Source organism: Dermacentor albipictus, chromosome 2 (genome assembly GCF_038994185.2).
Source record: "Dermacentor albipictus isolate Rhodes 1998 colony chromosome 2, USDA_Dalb.pri_finalv2, whole genome shotgun sequence".
In the NCBI taxonomy this organism is placed as follows: domain Eukaryota; kingdom Metazoa; phylum Arthropoda; class Arachnida; order Ixodida; family Ixodidae; genus Dermacentor; species Dermacentor albipictus.
This window is the reverse complement of record NC_091822.1, coordinates 143,943,624-143,961,698: the sequence shown is the minus strand read 5'-3', so window position 1 is coordinate 143,961,698 and position 18,075 is coordinate 143,943,624. Positions and strand designations below refer to the sequence as shown.

The following is an 18,075-nucleotide window of genomic DNA, read 5'->3' as shown; positions in this document are numbered from 1 at the left end:
AATTATAAAAAATTTACTCGTCATCCCGACTCTGCGAAACTGTATGGCTAGCGAAGCTGTTAGTTTAAACCACTCAAATGCCGGCGATGGGCGTATGAAACGTTTTATTGTTCTTCGTTGTCTGTGGGGATGCGCGACTCTCGCGCGTCCCCTGATGTTTTTCCCGCACGGCGTGTCTCCTGTAATCCGGCTTCGCCGCGTGGCCTGGCGCCCGCGGCGGTCGGAGTGGTTGAAGCGCAGTACGAGAGAGGGCGCGAGTGTTGCTCAGCCAACGCCGCCGAGAGGCGGGGTTACTTGGGCGCCGAGAGACAAGGCGCTTGCTCTTTTTCCCGCGGATCGGCGAACAGCGCGGGCCCCCCGCGCGCGCCTACCCATAATTCTGCGAGACCGCCTCGCGTGGCCTACCTTCGAACGCGCCACCGTTCGCGTGACCGTACGCGCGAACGACCAGGCGTTGGGATCCAGCATGGGGCGAACATATTCGCTCGCTGTCCGGTCGCGGTGAGTCGGACTTCTAGATTTGTCGCGCGCCCATCGGCATGTCTTGTGGATAGCAACTCGGCTAGCAGGCACTGATCTATGAAAGGTGCAATAAATGCCCTTGTGATTGTTTGTAGCGACTGTGTTGCTGTTCCTTTGTCCCAAGAGCATGGGTGTGAGACCCCCACAAGCCTTAGCATGACGGCGTTGTTGTGCATTACTATTTTGCACTTTTCGACGCTCATTGTATTTACGCTGCTCTTCAGGGTTCCTAACTTTACGTGGTCTACCCATAGCGGTCTTGCAATGAACTGAGTTGCCAGGCAGATCTTCCTTTTATACATGAAGTTTTGTGAGGTCACTCACTGATTCGTATGCTACTCTTGCCCCTTTCCCACCGGAGCAGCTTATGCAATCGCAATCTTCGCCGGGAAACACACGCGGCGAGAAGGAACGCGCCTCGCATTGTTCCCAGACGCCTTATCATCCATCATGCGGTGTTGCCGCTTGTTTTGTGATTGTCTCTATTGATATGCCCTTTTTTTCGGTCTAATTTCTTTCTATCTCTTTTTTTTTGGCTGACGGACACGAAATATCCCAACCAGTGTAAATAATGGCCGTTTCGCCAAAGCGACGGAGCACTGACAGCGAACATGAAGTGCTGCATGGATCTAGAGCTCTTCAGTAGAAATGTTGCCTATCTTGCCGCTATATTGCACACCGGACCACTGCGAGCTGAGCGCCAGAGACAACCAAATATCGCTCTGGCAGCCATCAGATGTCTCAACTCTCGGCTCGAGCGCGATGAGAAGCGCCGCCAGCGGCGCTGCAAGCGTCTCATCGGTATGGTGCGCGAGATGAGGTCGACAGAAAACCGTAGGCGTTTGTTAGCGCCCAGTTAAAAGGTATTAGAGGGTCTATCGTTACTACACCGTCCGCTCAGACCATGTCGACGCACAGCTGCTCAGCAGGAACGTTATAAGTGTGGGTGCGCACAGCTGCCATGCCAGCGGCGGAAGGCAAAACATTGCCCTGGCTTCTTTGTCGAGTCAGTTTGAACGGGCCTTGCCGAAGTGTCCACTTGGCATCGTCGTTCGTGCAGCCAAACGGACTGCGCGTCTCTGCAGACCTCCTAGCGCGCTGATAATGCAGGGCTTATAAGTATACTCACCTTCGCGTGGCTTTAGCGCACACGCGCAGCACATCACGTGACCTGCGACACCCGGTGCGCTGTCACGTATGCACCATCGATACTGCATTGCTGCAGTGGTGGTGGCGGCGGCGCAGACAGCGGGAACAGCGCCTCGCATGTCGGGTGTAATTGCTATCGCAATGAAATGTTCAAACAAGCAAACATACGACAAACTTGTGCGACCTTGTAAAATCATTGCTGATTCTTTTTTCAGCGAAACTACTACTTTAGACGGGCGGCATAAAAAAATTGTAGTTGCCTGTAACTAAACCATGTGTTTTAAAACGTTGCCCGTGCATGACTCAGTTGTTTCAAACGTTATCCGCACATAACGCTTTCGAGTGTTTCTTTACCAAATCTCTAGCAAAGGTTGTAATTAAATACCACCCTTTGAACTATACTTGCCCACACATCACCTATAAGCTGCCCTCAATCTCCACGTGAGATAAACAAGGTGACTAGTTAAGCTCACCAAGCGCAGCGCGGGCACATCGTTATAATGCATCAAAATAAGGTGAAAATTTGCGTACACATTTTTCCCATCATGTCATCTATTTGCCGCATCTACTGTACTGGAATACTAGCAGGCGCTGTCGGAGGTCTGCATGGAAAGCTTAAGCTGGTTGGCTTAATTGGGCTGGTCATAATCACTTCTTCTCCATTCTATACGCAAAGGCGCACTAACATCAATCAATAACTCGTTCGATCGATTGATCGACCAGAAGCCTCGAACATGTCTTGCTCTCTCTGCATCCTTTGTATACGCTAAGGTATGAGCCCACTTCGATGCAAGAGAAAACGAGCGTTGCAGACAGGTATTCATACGTCTTGGCGTGCAGGTGACACGGCGAGCGTGATCATCAGGGTTGACTCTCAGAACTTCATCATCATCTCGGCGTCAATAATCTTCCTCACCTCTCTGGGTGGTCTCTTCGCGGTCGCGTACACGGACTGCCTCCAGCTCGCCACCACCACCATACTGCTGGTGAGTCGTTGCGGGTGATACTAACACGCCAGCGGCAGACCGCAAGGCACTTGTCTGAATGCATAAAAAAAAAAAAATACCGACACACTGCCTTGAAGTAACATAGTGCTTATCTATAGACCCGTTTCACGGCAATTCCACGGGTGCCACCATGTTTGATCACGTGGTAGCGAAGCCCATTGGTTGTCTCAGCTTCCCCCATTACCTCCATGTTTACAATGGATGCGCATGACGCCCGTATGGCTCAGCAAACCCCGGCTTGGGCAGATATCATTGACGGTGAGCGGGTGGACGACATGAGGCTTCTGCCGCAGCTTTACATGCCGAGGAACTGTAAGCGCTTTCTGAGCTCAGTACGCCTCGTAGAGATGTTTCGAGCAGCGTATACAGTGATTCTAGTAGAAATAAGGCTAGAAATGTATTCCGCAATGTCAAAACGTCGCGCTTCTGAATTAAGTCAGCATTACAGTGTCTCTTGATCTTCATTTTGTTATTAGAAAATCACTTTGAAGTAGCGGCTTGTCATGTTTCTGACTCAGTAACGTTCTTCGCTGCGGTTGGTATCTGATTGGCGTGTGTGTGATCTGTTGCGGTAGATTTGTTCTTGTCGCGCACAATTAAGGCTTCGGACGTAGATATTAGGTACCCTGTGATAGCCTGTAGCAAAGACGCGTTATCGCTAGTCACTCGCTTACACCTTTGGACCAATCAGAAACGTTTGCAAGCTTCGAACATTCTGTGCTCTCGGTGTAGTTATCACCCAGGCTTCAGCGCATTCATTTCATTCACTTATCCCTGATAAAGTGGGCATAAACTCGAGTGTCTTTTTGGGTGGATGTGTGTAGGTAACCGTCCAGGGAACCATCGATGCCAGGAAACGGCGTTGGTCCCTTTCTACTATCTTGCCGAAATTACGGGGTTGAAGTCCTTTCTCTGGAGGTTAGCGTTTTGTAGTAGATTTTGTGGCAGGAAAAATTATTTACGGCACCTATCCTCACTTTAGTAGCAGGTTTTCGTAGAAAACAGAGGATGAAGAGAAAGTTATTTCTTTGTTGCAGATACCGTTGAACTGCGATATAGGCAACACAGATTTACCGAAACTCTTTGTCTCCCCAATTTCTTTCCATTAAATTCCTTGTACCTTTCCAGGAGAATAAAAACATATGGCCACCTTTTTGATTTAGCAAAGTCCTTGTGCGCCTCGTGTATATGTCAGATTTCGAGCTAAAATGTTGGCATTTCTTTCGAAGGAGTTTGGGGACGTATAAGAGTGCCACTAAGCTTCACGATGCCTACAGACTCAGTGCTTATGGTTCGAGGCAAGTGGACGTCCCCTGCCATGGACACCGTAATTATCTCGTTCAATCCGGAGATCTGGCTAAGGGAGTATATTCCGGCATGCACCTCGTTGAATGCCGTTATATTCCTGCACATTGCAACACTGTTGAATGCCATTGTATTCCTGCACATTGCAACACTGTTACGGCGGTGCCATGGAGCTCCCTGTCCATTCTTGATGGCAGCGTAGGACTCTTCTCAAGAGACTGTGATAACGTGTCCAGGAGATAGAACAAGGCAGGGCTAAGCTTTTCTTCGTTCCCCTCGCCTAAAAGGAGTCTCTCATATTGTAGATGGGCATCACGAGATCTGGTGTAGTCCCACTATAGTTTTCCTTAATTCCTCCCTCGATTCCTTTGCAAGTTCATGCCGTTTAAAAGTTAGACTTCCAAACTTTTATTCGCATTGTTTACATCCCAGAGAATATGACGGGTATGTTGTGAGCTTTAGAGTACAGTTAATGTTTTAACCTCTTTCGCAGTGGTAAGTCGCGGCTTCACGTCATTCGCCATCTGCTACGCTCAATGGCTGGAGCAACATGTTATCCAAAGAGCAGGACACTACCTTGTATTTCGGCAGGGAATGAGCGTTAGGTTCTCCTACGGTAAGAGGATATAAGCAATGAAAGCTGCGTAATAGCATGAAAAGTCGCGCAAAATTGTTGCCCGTAGCTAGGAATTTTTCGGAGGGGCCTAAAAGGTACACATTGGACCAGGGTAGGGGAGTGGGGCAGGGGGATGTTCTTGGACGTCGTTGCTTGCCAGGTTTCTCTGCTGCTCAGAATAACATAAACACATGTGTTAATGTGTGCACGTTCGGAGCAAAAAAAAAAGAAAAACAATTACTTCTCTAGCGAATATAAGTTAAGAAACTCCACGCAGACATATCGTTCCTTCTTTTTTTTTTGTGGACGGCGCCAGCTTTCACCAAAGTTCTCCGCTTTCGAAACCTGTCACCACTCTTTTGACGACAAATAATAACTTTACTTATTATAATACATTTATTATTGTGATTATGAAGTCACATTACGAATATGAAATAACTATGAATGCAAATGAAAGCATATATGCATAATAAATAAAAAAGAAGCATAAAAGTAAGATCGGAAAAGGTAACTGGCCAGGTGCGGCTGATCCAGTTGCCTCTCGCACGTTCTAGATAACTCAAGCAGCATCAAACAAGACAAATCCGGTATTCCAGATAAAAATAACGACTGCAGCAGCCGCAGCCCCAGCCGCAGGGGCCCGCTTTTTTATGTCCACTGCTGGTCGAAGGTAAGTCCCTGCGATATCTAAATACCCCTTTCTTGCGCTAGCTGATTCCAACTGCGCCTGAAAATTTGCAATTTCATCACCCCATCCTCGTATGCGCTTCCCTACCCTTGGCACCAATTCTGTAGTTCTATTGGTCCACTGGTTATCTATACCCTACGTACTTCATGGAATGCCCGGTTCCATTTTTTATGTTAATGTCAACTAGAATATCGGCTGATCCCGTTTGCTCTCTGATCCACACCGCCCTCTTCCTGTCTATTAACGTTACGCGTAGCATTCTCCGTTGCATCGCTCTTTGTGCGGTTCTTAACTGGTTCTCGAGCGTCTTCGTCGGTCGCCAACTTTCTTCTTTCTTCCCCTATGTTAGCACTGGTAGAATGCACTAAATGTACAGTCAACAGCAAAAGTTTAGGGGATGGGGTTTTTCCTTCCAGTGTGAATTCCTGCACTGTGAAGGCATGACACTTCGCATTTAGTGAATCACTGTGTAGGTGGCGAAGGCTATTACCACGGCCGCTCGATGCAAAGCAAGGTGCGGCCAGCTACGTCGCGCCGCGGACAATAGGCGGGCGCGTCTCGGCCGAGTTTCAGTTGCGACCGCTTTTCTTGGTGAGGGCGCCACTGGTCGGGGATGCTTTCGCGTCTTCACGCCGGGGCTAAGCGAGCGTTGCTTCTCGCGTCACAACGTGTTTGCCTCGTGCTCTATGCACTAATCTCGTGCTTTTTCGCGTGCGTGTGTGTGAGCAAGTCGGTTCGCGTCAGAACGTGTTATCCTCGTGCGATATGCACTAATCTCGTGCTTTTTCGCGTGCGTGTATGTAAGCAAGTTTGCCCGTGCTTGCTGTGCTTTGTTAAGGCTCTTCGGTGTGCGTGTGTGCCGTAGCCAGCCTCGTTCATGTGGCGCGATGCCGCGCAACTGTCGTGCGCCACTCTGCGGCACAAATGCCAAAAAGGAGCCGTCTGTGAAATATCACGAGTTCCCCTGCCACTTGGAACGCCGAGAAGCGTGGCTAAAAAATATCTCTCGCCAAGGAGTGTCGGGAAAAGGGAGCAAGTGGGAACCGAGCGATAGGTCTCTGGTATATTTCCTGCACTTTACAGAAAGTGGCTATAAAACGAACACGAAACTTAGACTCCTGCTTCCGAATGCGGCACCGACCGTGTTTTGCAAATATCCTCAGTACCTGCAAAAAGAGAATGTGCAGCCCAAAAAACGCCATCGAAGAAACTTTACTGATCACACAGTAGTTGAGGCAAGCGATAATTGCGGCAGCTCAGGAGAAAGCCCCAACATCGAAAGTGCCTTGCAGTTTCTCAGCGACGAGGTGGAAGCTCTAGTTCCAGAGGCTGCCTTAGAATCATGCTCTGAACGTAGTTTTTCTGTTGACCAGGCCTGCCAAACTACATTAGATATTGTGAACGTCCTAGAACAGTCAAAGCAAGCCGTCAGGAGATTGAAAAAAAAAAGTTGCCCGTCAAGGACAAGAGTTGAAAAAATTGCAGTCAGAACGGGATGAAATGAAAAACCGCCTCTTAGTTTATGAAAACAACGAAATTCAGTCCTTTGTTCAGGCATTACAATGAGCGGAAAAAGGAGACAAAGCTGCTGGTTTTATCAGCAACCAAGTGGCCACATCAGGGGGAAAAAACCTGCCTACAATGAAAGAATCCTGCGGGAATGTGTTTTATGGAAAGCGTGCTCAAATAAAGGGTATGAGCATGTTCGAAGCAGATGCCTTTTGAAGCTGAGTTAAAAGGGACGCGCTCCTTAGATAACCTCTAGCATCACTCAATATGCTTCGTTTTCATGAGAAACAATCTACTGATGATTATTTGCAATGACAAGTGTTTTTATTTCGTCTAAGTTAGTTTGAATTACTTGGGAAACTCGTACAAGTTATACCTATGTAAAGCTTTTACTTTGCGTACGTGTTTACGAGATGTGAATAAAAGTACTGAAAGATAGCTTCAAGCAGAACCCCCCGATGGAAGTGCACCACTCGGTCGTGCACCGTACGTGCAACCATCACGAATAGCGTTCAGGCGTATTCTAGGACAGATTTCCACCCCTGTGACAATCTGTTAGTGTTTGTGGCGTAATCAGCACTTCCAATGACGACTTGAACGATTTTGTCTGCAATTTCCAAATATAAAACGCATGATTTACGCCTTGACTGGAGTGTAGATCGCGCGTGCCGACGCAGCTGTGAAGGCGCTCTCTATCAGCAGCCATCCCCGAGCGATGGCGCCGCAGCGGGCGCACGGAGAACTAGGCCCGAGACGCCGTTCAGGCGCGACGCAGCGGGCCGCACCTTGTGCTTTTGGATCGAGCGGCCGTGCTATTGCATGCTGGAACATTTGGTTCGAGGCTGTGTGACCACGCTTCGCGAGAATTAAGCTTCCCGGCAGATCCTGCGTCCCGTAAACTTTTGCGGTTGACTGTACACCTTTCTTTTCAATGATAATGGTTGTCAATGATAATGGATAATTGACCTAGATAAACGTATCCTTGTACAGACTCTAGAGGCCAATTGATGATCCTGAATTCTTGTTATCTTACCGGGTTATAGCCTGCATTACCTTTTTCTTCTGCATATTTATTTTCAACGCCACTCTTACACTCTCTCTGTTGAAGTCCTGAATCATTTGTTGTAATGCGTCCTCAGTGTGGCTGAACAGGACAACGTCATCTGCAAACCGAAGGTTTCAGAGATATTCGCCGATGAACTTTACTCCTAAGCCTCTAGCAGCTTGAATACTTCTACGCATGCAGTGAACAGCGTCGGAGATTGTGTCTCCTTGCTTGACTCCTTCCTTGATGTGTAAATAGTGCGGCACCGGTGCCCATGCGCAGCTTGCGCGTTCTGGACGATGTACTGTGAACACGCGCCTGGTGCGGACAGCGCCGCCTCGTGGCATCATTGCAGAAAGGGTCTGGTCTCGCACGATGCACTTGTCAGTATTCTGGTACACTACAGTAGCGTGGCCTTGGTTTGGAGATTTCGCGCATTCGGGAACGACATAGGAAGTGGACTCTTCAGTGGCGTTGCAGTGGTGGCAGGTTGTACTCATCTCCGCTGTGCATTTCACTTGCAAAAGGCGAGATCGTTGTGTACCGCTGAGGACCTTGCGCAGCAGATTGCTTTCATTGCGATTTCGTTACCACTCAGTTTTGCCAGACTTTTTTGGAGCTCAACTGCAACATAGAAAAACATTCAAATAGACATTTTGTATTGCACCGAATGGGCTCGAGTTTCGCTAGTTTGCTGTAGGATGCGTATGGTTTAACGTGCAATGGTTAATTCAAACTGGAAAAATTTGATGATTCGATACCGAACAGGACGGCCGCTCCATGGCCGCCCGAAAGAGGTCGTGGAACTCCACAAACAGAATGCCCGCGGTATCTCGTTTTCTTGAGAAACCGGCAAGAAAGCGGCCTCTTTTGACGGACGCCGATGCCTTACGGTGTCTGGACGGGGGTAGGTGATGGCTGTGTGCATCGAGGCTAAGTAAAGTTCGGCGGGAGAGCATGACACTGTAGAAGAAACATGTACAGGTTGCTCACCTCACCTGTCCACGATTTTCGAGTGAAGGGGCGTCGAGTCGAGCATATCTCCTTTCCTGCTCGTGCAGTGGATATGCGTGCCTTCATGCGTAGCTCACAAGGCGGTGGGCACTCTGGGTCCCCAGTACACCGACTGGATCGGCTCCGTCAACAGCGAGGATCTCAGCCAGGCCCTCGACTTGTTCCTCATGACGGCGCTTGGAGGAATCCCGTGGCAGGTAAGGCGGCGATGCTATGCTCCAAGCACGCATGCGCGTGCAGGACGCCATGTTGTAGAGCGACAAGCGTTTGACGGCGACGGCAGGTAATGGAGTGCCCGGGCGGTAACCAGGGAGGCGGCTCGGAACTGCTGACACTACCACTCGACACAAGTTTGATATATTGGGTATCTCAGGGAATGTTAGGAAGAGTTGCACGTATAGAAGGACGAACACAGGGGAGAAGAGCGAGGCAGACGGGAAGATGGCAAATATTCAACTGTGTTCGTCCTTAAATCGCGCAACTCTTCTTAACTTAGAAATGCACGAACTCGCCCAGAAAGAGATTTGTCTAAGCTGTCCCGGGTAACTTGGTGATAAACTGCTCTTCCGGAAATCCAATGCATATTTACGCGTGCCGAGTGCATCCAACTTGCGCCAAAATTTCAAAATACGAAAGTGCCACGTAGCTGGGCAGAACTAAGTTAACGTTCTTAGCCGTCGATTGGAGAAAATCAGACTATTGTCTAATTACATAAGTTACTATTAGTTAATCAACTCGATTTAATATTATATTTAGATCAAAAGTGTGAACGAGGAAATTGTGGTCACCCGGTACTTTTTTATGTTTCAGAGGCTTTCTTTCACGCTTGGAAAGGAAACTTTTATCTAGCATATATTGAGCCAACAGAAAGCAGGACGGGGAATTCTTTTCAGGTTGGTCTACAATTTTCGCATTGACACTTTTACTTTAAATATAATATTTGAGAAGTTGAATAATAATAAATAAATAGTCACGCTTTTGTGTAAATTGGGCGAAATACAAAAAATAATCTGTCCAGCTAGCTACTAGATAATTGCATATTTTTACATATTTGGGGCAAGTTTCATGGGACACATGATGTTAGACTACACGTACGTGCCAACATAAGGATTACATGTTTGTGCTATCGTTTAGCTTAAACAAGAGAAAGAAAAAGGCCTTTTGCACTACTCTATCCCAGTGCGGTACACGATTCACACGTGAAAAGAAGTTAGTAGAAATGTTTCAAAATGGCTGCCATTATCACCACAAAGCCTCTCCCGTAAATAATTTCTGGGCGCGACCCTTGATGAGCCAGAACGCGAGCTCCTGCAGGCGTAATAAGTGTCTGAAAATGACGCAGGAAAGCAGTGCTGCTAACAACATAGAAATTACTCTGGATGTAGGGATTTTATACCTCAGTTAGGAAAAATGTTCCAAATCTAGGGAAGACATGTGCTACGACATGGAGGAAACAAAAGCTTAGGGACTGGAGAAACTATTGCTGCGACGCTGCAATGGCCGATACGTGGAACTAATGACGTGAGCGCGCATTTTCATTGCACTCAGCCCAACTTGCTTTCGCATTAGCATGTGAAGGTGAACTTGTGGTCATCATGAGGTGCGCTGAGTGCCTCTAGTGAACTAAACGGCAATGTGTTAATATCCCCATTTAAATCAAATAGTTATCTGTAACCGGTCAAATTGCAACATACGTCTCGTATGTTGCAATTCCAAACAAAGCAGCACCCTCAAATTTTGGCATAGGTGGTATTGGGACTCGGGGGTCGAAGACGAGAGACGTACTATTGTAGCAGGCATAGAGTAGACGAAAAATTAGTACATTACGTACATATAGCAGGTGATAGCATGCAGGCAGCTGTGCCTAAGAGCCCACCAAACTGACGGGGTGACTGGTGCCGACTCTCTCCCTATAACAACTGACCTGATGTGCCTTAAATCCCTTTGCGTGTCCCATCGTCCGTAGGACGAGGCAGGGCCGATGATGACCTGAACCACCTTTCTTTCCTCTTTCGTCGAAGAACAAGTCCAAGCTGCATTAAAGAGGTCTCCACGGCAAGGGGTCAGCAGTTCTGTGGAATTCTGAAGGATGCCAATGGATTCGTCGTGGTGCTCTATGCCCCCGGTCTACTCTACTCAGTTCGACCAACATAAAGGGTTCGGCAGTTTCCTGGAACTTTGCCGGTTGTCACCAAGGGCAACCACTTTAGAAGAACGAGGCGGGAAGGGGGAGGAGTGCCCGTTGCCTCGATGTAAGCAGGCAGTGTGGCACAACAGCGGACACATATACGTAGCGCTGAGCAGGACTAGGTGGTCAGTGCGCTGCGTAGCCAACTATGCTCTGAAATTTACCTTCCATAGGGAGAGCAAAAGACGCATTGTACAGTCCCAGTGGTTACGTGTTTGGTTGAGTTTTGGCTTCGCGGCAAAGGACTTGTAAGCGGACGTGGTTCTGCTACGTCAGTGCATCACAACATGTGCGACAACTTGTTGCACATACTTAACATTGATGTCATATGAAGGGGCACGCTGTTTTGGTATTGTTACATATTCTGTAATCTGGTATACTACGGTGCCAGATTCCTTACAATTCAAATAAGGTTCTGTGTCAATCTCAGCATTTCACTGTCCAAAATTGTTCTGCACGTGGTACATGCATAAACATGCTGACCTTTTGTTCTGCAAATGTAGTTTCAAGCAGGCGGCTGTGTTGTTAGCACGGCGAATTCTGCTTAGCACGGCCTGTACTGCAGCATCATTCCAGCTTGAGTCGAGCGACTTCGTTATATAAATTTATAAAACGAGCTAGGAAATAAATTGAAACAAAATTTTTAACTATAACAAAAAAGTATATCAGTCCAAGGACTTCGAGCCGCCACCTGAGGCCACCACAGCAAGAACTGCCGGACTATTCTTCAATAAAGTTTCTTCTTCTTTAGACAAACTCTATTGACAAATCCAATAAGCGTATCTTGCAGAAATGTGGAGAAATCTAGGGAATTTTTATCCGATTTAGAGGAAAACTGGCTTCGAAGCCTTGCAGCACTGTGTGAAGGCAACCCAACGTTCATTGTGGACGGACTATTTGGCAGGGCTTTATGTTAGGCGCAGAAAAAGACTTCGCACGATTTTATCCTGACCTATACATGCAGTTTCCTGTTATCCCATTGCCAGGATGTTGCGGTATAGGTAGTGTGGGTATTCTAACTTGATCGACATTGTTCAACCAGAAACTTGTCAGGATTGCTTTACGGATGCTCTGTTGATTCAATCGCAAACAAAACAAAAAAAGCAGGAAATGTCCCGGAATACAACGAAAAGCTATTTCGTAAATCTTATCGATGTTTCATCACAATGACAAAATTGGCCCTTTGGTTACAACACAGACGCATCACTTGCGATACTAACTGTTGTCACTATACCCTCGTTCTAACGTTGTTACTAAATTGCACAACGTTCCTACCCTCACAATCTTAATTTCTTTCAAGGCAATTTCCTTATATTACAAAAGTGTGTTCCGAAATACAAAAAAATTTCGATTTTTCCGCAACAAATTGTCTATGGTATTCTTTAGACCTTAGGTATGTAGTCATTGGAACAAATATCTGGGCTTTGACGATTACCTGCGTGGAAGTAAACTATGACAAACCTCCGGATATATATATATCTATATATCTATATATATATATATATATATATATATATATATATATATAACTTGATTACAGTTGCATTGCTCTAAACGCGTTTTGTATGCATTCCATGTCCCTATGCTTTAGCCGATACGCTCGTGGGTGAAACGATGCACGAACTCTTCCCGCGCAGGTCTACTTTCAGCGTGTGCTTGCCAGCCAGAGCGTGGCGGAGGCCAAGATTCTTTCGTTCTTGGCGGCCTTGGGTTGCATGTTCCTCGCTGTGGCTCCCGTCATCGTCGGAGTTACCGCCAAGCACACCAGTGCGTCACCTATTTCCTTCTCTCCCCAAGTGTTGCTCGTCAAATGCCTGTGTGTGTACAACTCTCCTGGCTTGGAAAGAGATGATAAATGCGGATGAAATTTAATTAGCGACCAGGAATATAGTATACATAATAAGAAATTTCAGTTATCATATTACCAGAGTTTGTTGGCGCAAATCCGGTTAACTGAAGTGAAGTTTTAATCTGTGCGTTTACTGTCAGCAGATCAATCAATCAATCAATCAATCAATCAATCAATCAATCAATCAATCAATCAATCAATCAATCAATCAATCAATCAATCAATCAATCAATCAATCAATCAATCAATCAATCAATCAATCAGTTTTGCAGCGACATCTGTTTGATTCTTTCAAGCTACTGTTCTTGGCCAAGTGAGCGTGCGCGTATGGAATGTCAGGCCTCGCCGAGAAGCCTTCAGAGGTTTCGAAGGAATCGCCGGTCGCTATCGCGGTGCCCGACAGAGAGAGAAAGACGCACTTCCAGAGAGATTGTCTTCCACATGTCACGTGCACTGCAGACTTTACGGTGGCCGGCTACCCGGGATCGTATGAGCTGAACGAGGAGGACAGCCCGCGGGTTCTGCCGTTCGCCATCCTGTACCTGGCCTCGAGCACGAAGGCCATTTTAGGCCTCGTCAGCATAGCGGCCGCCGTCATGTCGTCCGCCGACTCCTCCATGCTGAGCGCCTCAACAATGATCACCAGGAACGTCTACCAGACCCTCTTCCGGCCCACGGTCAGTCGGCACCATAAGCATGGCAGGGAACGTTCATCCAAAACCTAAGAAAAACTATGCAAGTCCCACGCAAAGGGTGAATCGATGTTAGGCGAAGCTTTCCGTGCTTATTGCTTTGACTGACGATAATTAGCGGTGATGTTGACGGCGAATGTTTAATTTCTTCAATATTTTGTCCAACATGGGAGTGGTGTGTTGATGTTCTGTTTGTATGCTTAGCACACAAAACACAAAGGGAGATGTAGCTGCTTGAGGCGTTGTTGTGCGCCATATTTCATAACCTCTTAGAAGGTTGAGCATTGTCATTGCCTCACATGGCACCTTGCATCGTGGTAGAAGTATTACACTTAGGTTATGGGGCTGTACGTGCCAAAACCACAATCGGAGTATGAGGCACGCCGGAGTGGCGGACTGCGGATTAATTTTTACACCGTGGTGTTCTTTAACGTGTCCCTAAATCTAAGTGCATGAGCGTTTACTATTTTGCCCCATGAAAATGCGGCAGGCGCAGTCAGGTTGAAATCCGCGACTTCGAGTAATGCCATAACCGCAAAGCTACCGCGGCTGGAACAGAAGTGTTGATTTGACGTGTGACCGCTTCTGTTTTGTGGCCTAGATTCTGCGGTGCGCTTTAATTAATGCGGCTCTTCTTCTGCGCGCCCTGCATATGTTGTCTGCTAGACATATTTGCGTGGTTTTATTTTTGAGAAATAGCAGAAGGCACCGTACCGTACCTTGAACTTAAGTTTGTCCAGTTCTCCTGCAACCGCTGTCGTGTCTATTCGTAAGTTCTGTCGCCGATAGGTGGCGCGCAAGGCAACTCAATATGGCGCCCACATGGAGTATAGGAACCCCTGAGCACATGTGAGTCCTTCACGTCAGCTCATCTTTGGCTTAGCGTTTCAAGATGGCTCTGCCTTTTTTCACGATCACTGTCGCCAGGTGACATCATCCGCAACGTAGACGCCTCAGAAACGCGCATATGGTGCCTCATTGAAGGCGAAGAAGTCGTGAATGCCAAGCGCATTATTTGTTGCGGTGTGAAGGCCTTTACCGATCGCAACAACCGCCCGCTTTCACGAACCGCCCGAGTGCGGTGCGGCGTGCGGCGATGGGGGGCTCGAGCGTAAATCGGCTCTGCCTGGAGACGTCACATGTCCGGCAAGCAGCCGCGCGGGCTGGAAATTATATATGACCGGGTAGGTTTTATGAAGGTGCGTTAGCGTCTCCTTTCTCTTTATCAACGGGCTAATCGCAACGGCCCACAAAGCCTACCTTTAACGAACTGCCGTTTCGCGACAAAGAAAATTTTGCGGCCCTGTGATGTTGTCGATCACCTTCCAGTTACTGAGTTATGAGCAGATGCGGCAATCAAATGAAAGATATCACTAAGGCTACCACAACTGTTTTTTTTTTTTCAGACGTCTTTCTTGTACGTCGCCATGCTATAGCGTACAGATATAAGCAAAGCCATGCCAGATTCTTATTTTTCGCTGGTGCAGAGGTATTAACGTGCGAGTGACGATGAGTCACGACAGAAGCTTTTTGCGCTCAGTTCGCGAATTCGGTGTCTGTGTTTTATGTCCTACGAATATTCTTTTCAGGACTGCTGTAGCTGCAACGCTTGGCCGCGCGTTGACGCACGGGGTGCAGCCCTGAACGTAAACGCATACGTTTCTGGCGGAACGAGACAACGGCAACCACACTGGGGCGGGCTACGCCCCGTGAAACACAGTCAAATACTTACAACGCCTGCCCACGTGGATCTACTGTAGCAATTCGCTAGAGCTGCGATAAAGTACTACAAACGTGTCAGTTTTCATGCTAAATACTCGTGTGTTCTCGTTGCGCTGGCCACAACTGCGCAGCTGGAGTTTGGCCGCGCGGCGGAGCACAGGGTGAAGGGAGAGCGAAAAACTTGCGTTTCTGGCGAAACCAGACACCCCGGCAATAACACACTACGAGTTGATGCGGACGAAACCTGAGTCAATAATTCCGACGCTCGCCCACGTACAACTTATAATCAAAATCAAAGCCGTTCGCGCTGCTGCAATACACTGTCACAAGCTCTATTTTCCTAACAGCTTATCGATTCTTTTGTAGAAAAACAAAAGAATGCACATAAGCAAAGAACATTTCGTTTTCCTAACTATGCGTGGCTCCAGAAGAAGGCGCTGCCAACGAAATGAGCACGTACTGTGCACACTTTCATTGGCGGTGTGACCGGCTTGCGTATTCGCAACTTGACAACGAATTCTTTCTTATATGCCACATCTTTGGGGAACAATTAGGTGGAGGCTCAATTCACACGCCACATCTATGCTGGTGCATTGCGGCACGCGATCGTTCGTTCGATGCGATCGTTCTTGAATTTAGTCTTGCTCAAACGATGTGTAAAAACAGATAATTAAGCTTATAATGGCTTGATTATCTGTTTATCTGATTATATGTTTTGATTATATGACAAAGACGGCAATTAAACGCGCTACCGCCGCCCGCCGGATGGCTGCGGTCACTCCTATGTTCACTGAGAAAAAAAAATATTCGCCGGTGGCTGCGGAGTGGCGTCACAGCCTTCGGAAGTTGCGTATAGTGTTAGCGTTTGCGTGCCTTCACATGTCACCTCCCCCCCCCCCCCTCTCCCCAGTCTATTTGTATGGGAAACGCGAGCGAAGAGTAGCAAGGCTGTTATTCACTCGTTTCGCAACTACGTCCGTTCTGCCCATTCTCTGCCTCCACTCCCCCTCCTCTCTTTTATTCTGTGTAGCTTCCCTCTGGACTTGCACGTTAGTAGAAATGTAAGCTGTTTTGCAGGGGGTCACGGATAATTGCAGCTGTCAAGAGGCTGATGTGGCGACGCCCAGGCAGCTCCAGAGTACATTGGGCACATACAACACGGTGTGGTCCAAATCCAAACAAGTTTCTCGCGTCTCTTCTCTGCCAAGCTCCTTCCATGTGTATACATACACATAACCTCCCCCTCCCGCGAGGTTTGTCAGACAACAGCAGCAGCAGCGTGGAAGTCGACGGTAGAAGCAAAGAAAGCTCGCTTTAGAAACATCTGGAATAACTCGAAGCCAACAAATCCTCCCCAAACAGCCATTCTAGAATACTTAAATGTCAACTGCAACAAACTTTTTGGCGCACCTAAACAGGCTGTACGTTCAGATAATAGAGCCGCTTTCACGCAAAATTCTACATCTGAAATACGAGTGGATCCATCACGAAAAGCTGAAACACTCCAATGGAAAAAAACATTTGGCAGAACACATTTAGGGTTCGACGTCAAAGATAATGCGATTAACGTTAAAACAGTGTAGCGACACACCGCATTACCACGATACACCATATATCTCTTTGCAATCACTGCACCTCAGTAGATATACTTCGAGTATCACTAGTATCTCGGCTGACATTTCGTTGCAATAGCCTTTCATACAGCGGCCGCGCTCGATGTGGAGGTGTCTGTTGTGGACGGGGCACTATCACATTAACATAATTAAGTCTACGTACCCTTTGTGTCACCTTGATTCATCAATTTCGGGGGTTGGCCAATAATAGGCATTTATAGACACACATCGATATCACGCATGCAGTGCCGAAGTTGTCCGGGCGCATATACCCAGCGACCAATGTTTTCAGCTCGGCAAGACAGCACCGGATAGCAGATACCCAACGTGCAAACTGTAAATAGCTCGGGTAACTGGGAGAAAGAGGGTAGGTTTATATTGCAAAGTGGGCGAAATTGCCGAGTAATGCTAACAGCATGAATTAAATAAAAAATGATGACGACGTTACCACTCGCCGGGAATTGCGTAGGACCCAGAAATGTTCACAACCAGGGCAGCTCCTCTGCATAACCTGACCTCCGAGATAATATTACACCCACGGCATGCTAAATATCTCGGAGGCGGCTCATGCTGGTCTTTGTGTCATATTACCACGTGAACGCTGCGTCTGCTTACCTGCCATTTAAAAATTGTTATTACGAAAACTGGACACTTGCCGTGTCTACAGCTTTGCCATGATAGCGTCAACATTATGTATTACTCCTAATTAATATAAACACTTTGTCCAAATCAAAATTTCATTGCAGCTGACCTAGTCAAGCCCAAACAAAAGCTTGGAAATCTATTTGGCGTTTTCACGTTCTCCGAACTGTGTTAAACGGTCCAAAATTACTGGTATTTCATAACTACCTATAAGTGCCATACGCGATGACAATTGTAATTATGCAAATTGTCGACTTTAGCTTCCATAGACTTCGGTGACGTCCCACTCCCGACAACACTGGAGATTATGTTTACAAACCTATTTACAGGGAATGTTCAAAGGCCTACAAAAGAGTAAATTCATCAAAGTTTCAGACAAAGTGAATAGGCCAAATGTATAAGACAATGTATGACAACACGCTTAAAAATCTTGGAGTGCTCTTAAAGAGTGGAACTTGACAGCATTCAAAGATCCCCGACTGCTGCTCACGCTTCCCGACAATCGAGCCTATCT

General features: G+C 47.3%; 1 protein-coding gene across 2 annotated transcripts in view; it reads left to right on the top strand.

Annotated features, from left to right (window-relative positions):
- LOC135904643 (high-affinity choline transporter 1-like) overlaps positions 1-18,075 on the top strand; it is a 34,826-nt gene that overhangs the window by 9,330 nt on the left and 7,421 nt on the right. For both annotated transcript variants that reach the window (XM_065435508.1, XM_070534048.1), the window contains exons 4-7: positions 2,512-2,657; positions 8,903-9,052; positions 12,681-12,810; positions 13,352-13,569. In XM_065435508.1, the coding sequence (XP_065291580.1) occupies positions 2,512-2,657; positions 8,903-9,052; positions 12,681-12,810; positions 13,352-13,569 (644 nt within the window). The remainder of the gene's footprint in view (positions 1-2,511; positions 2,658-8,902; positions 9,053-12,680; positions 12,811-13,351; positions 13,570-18,075) is intronic.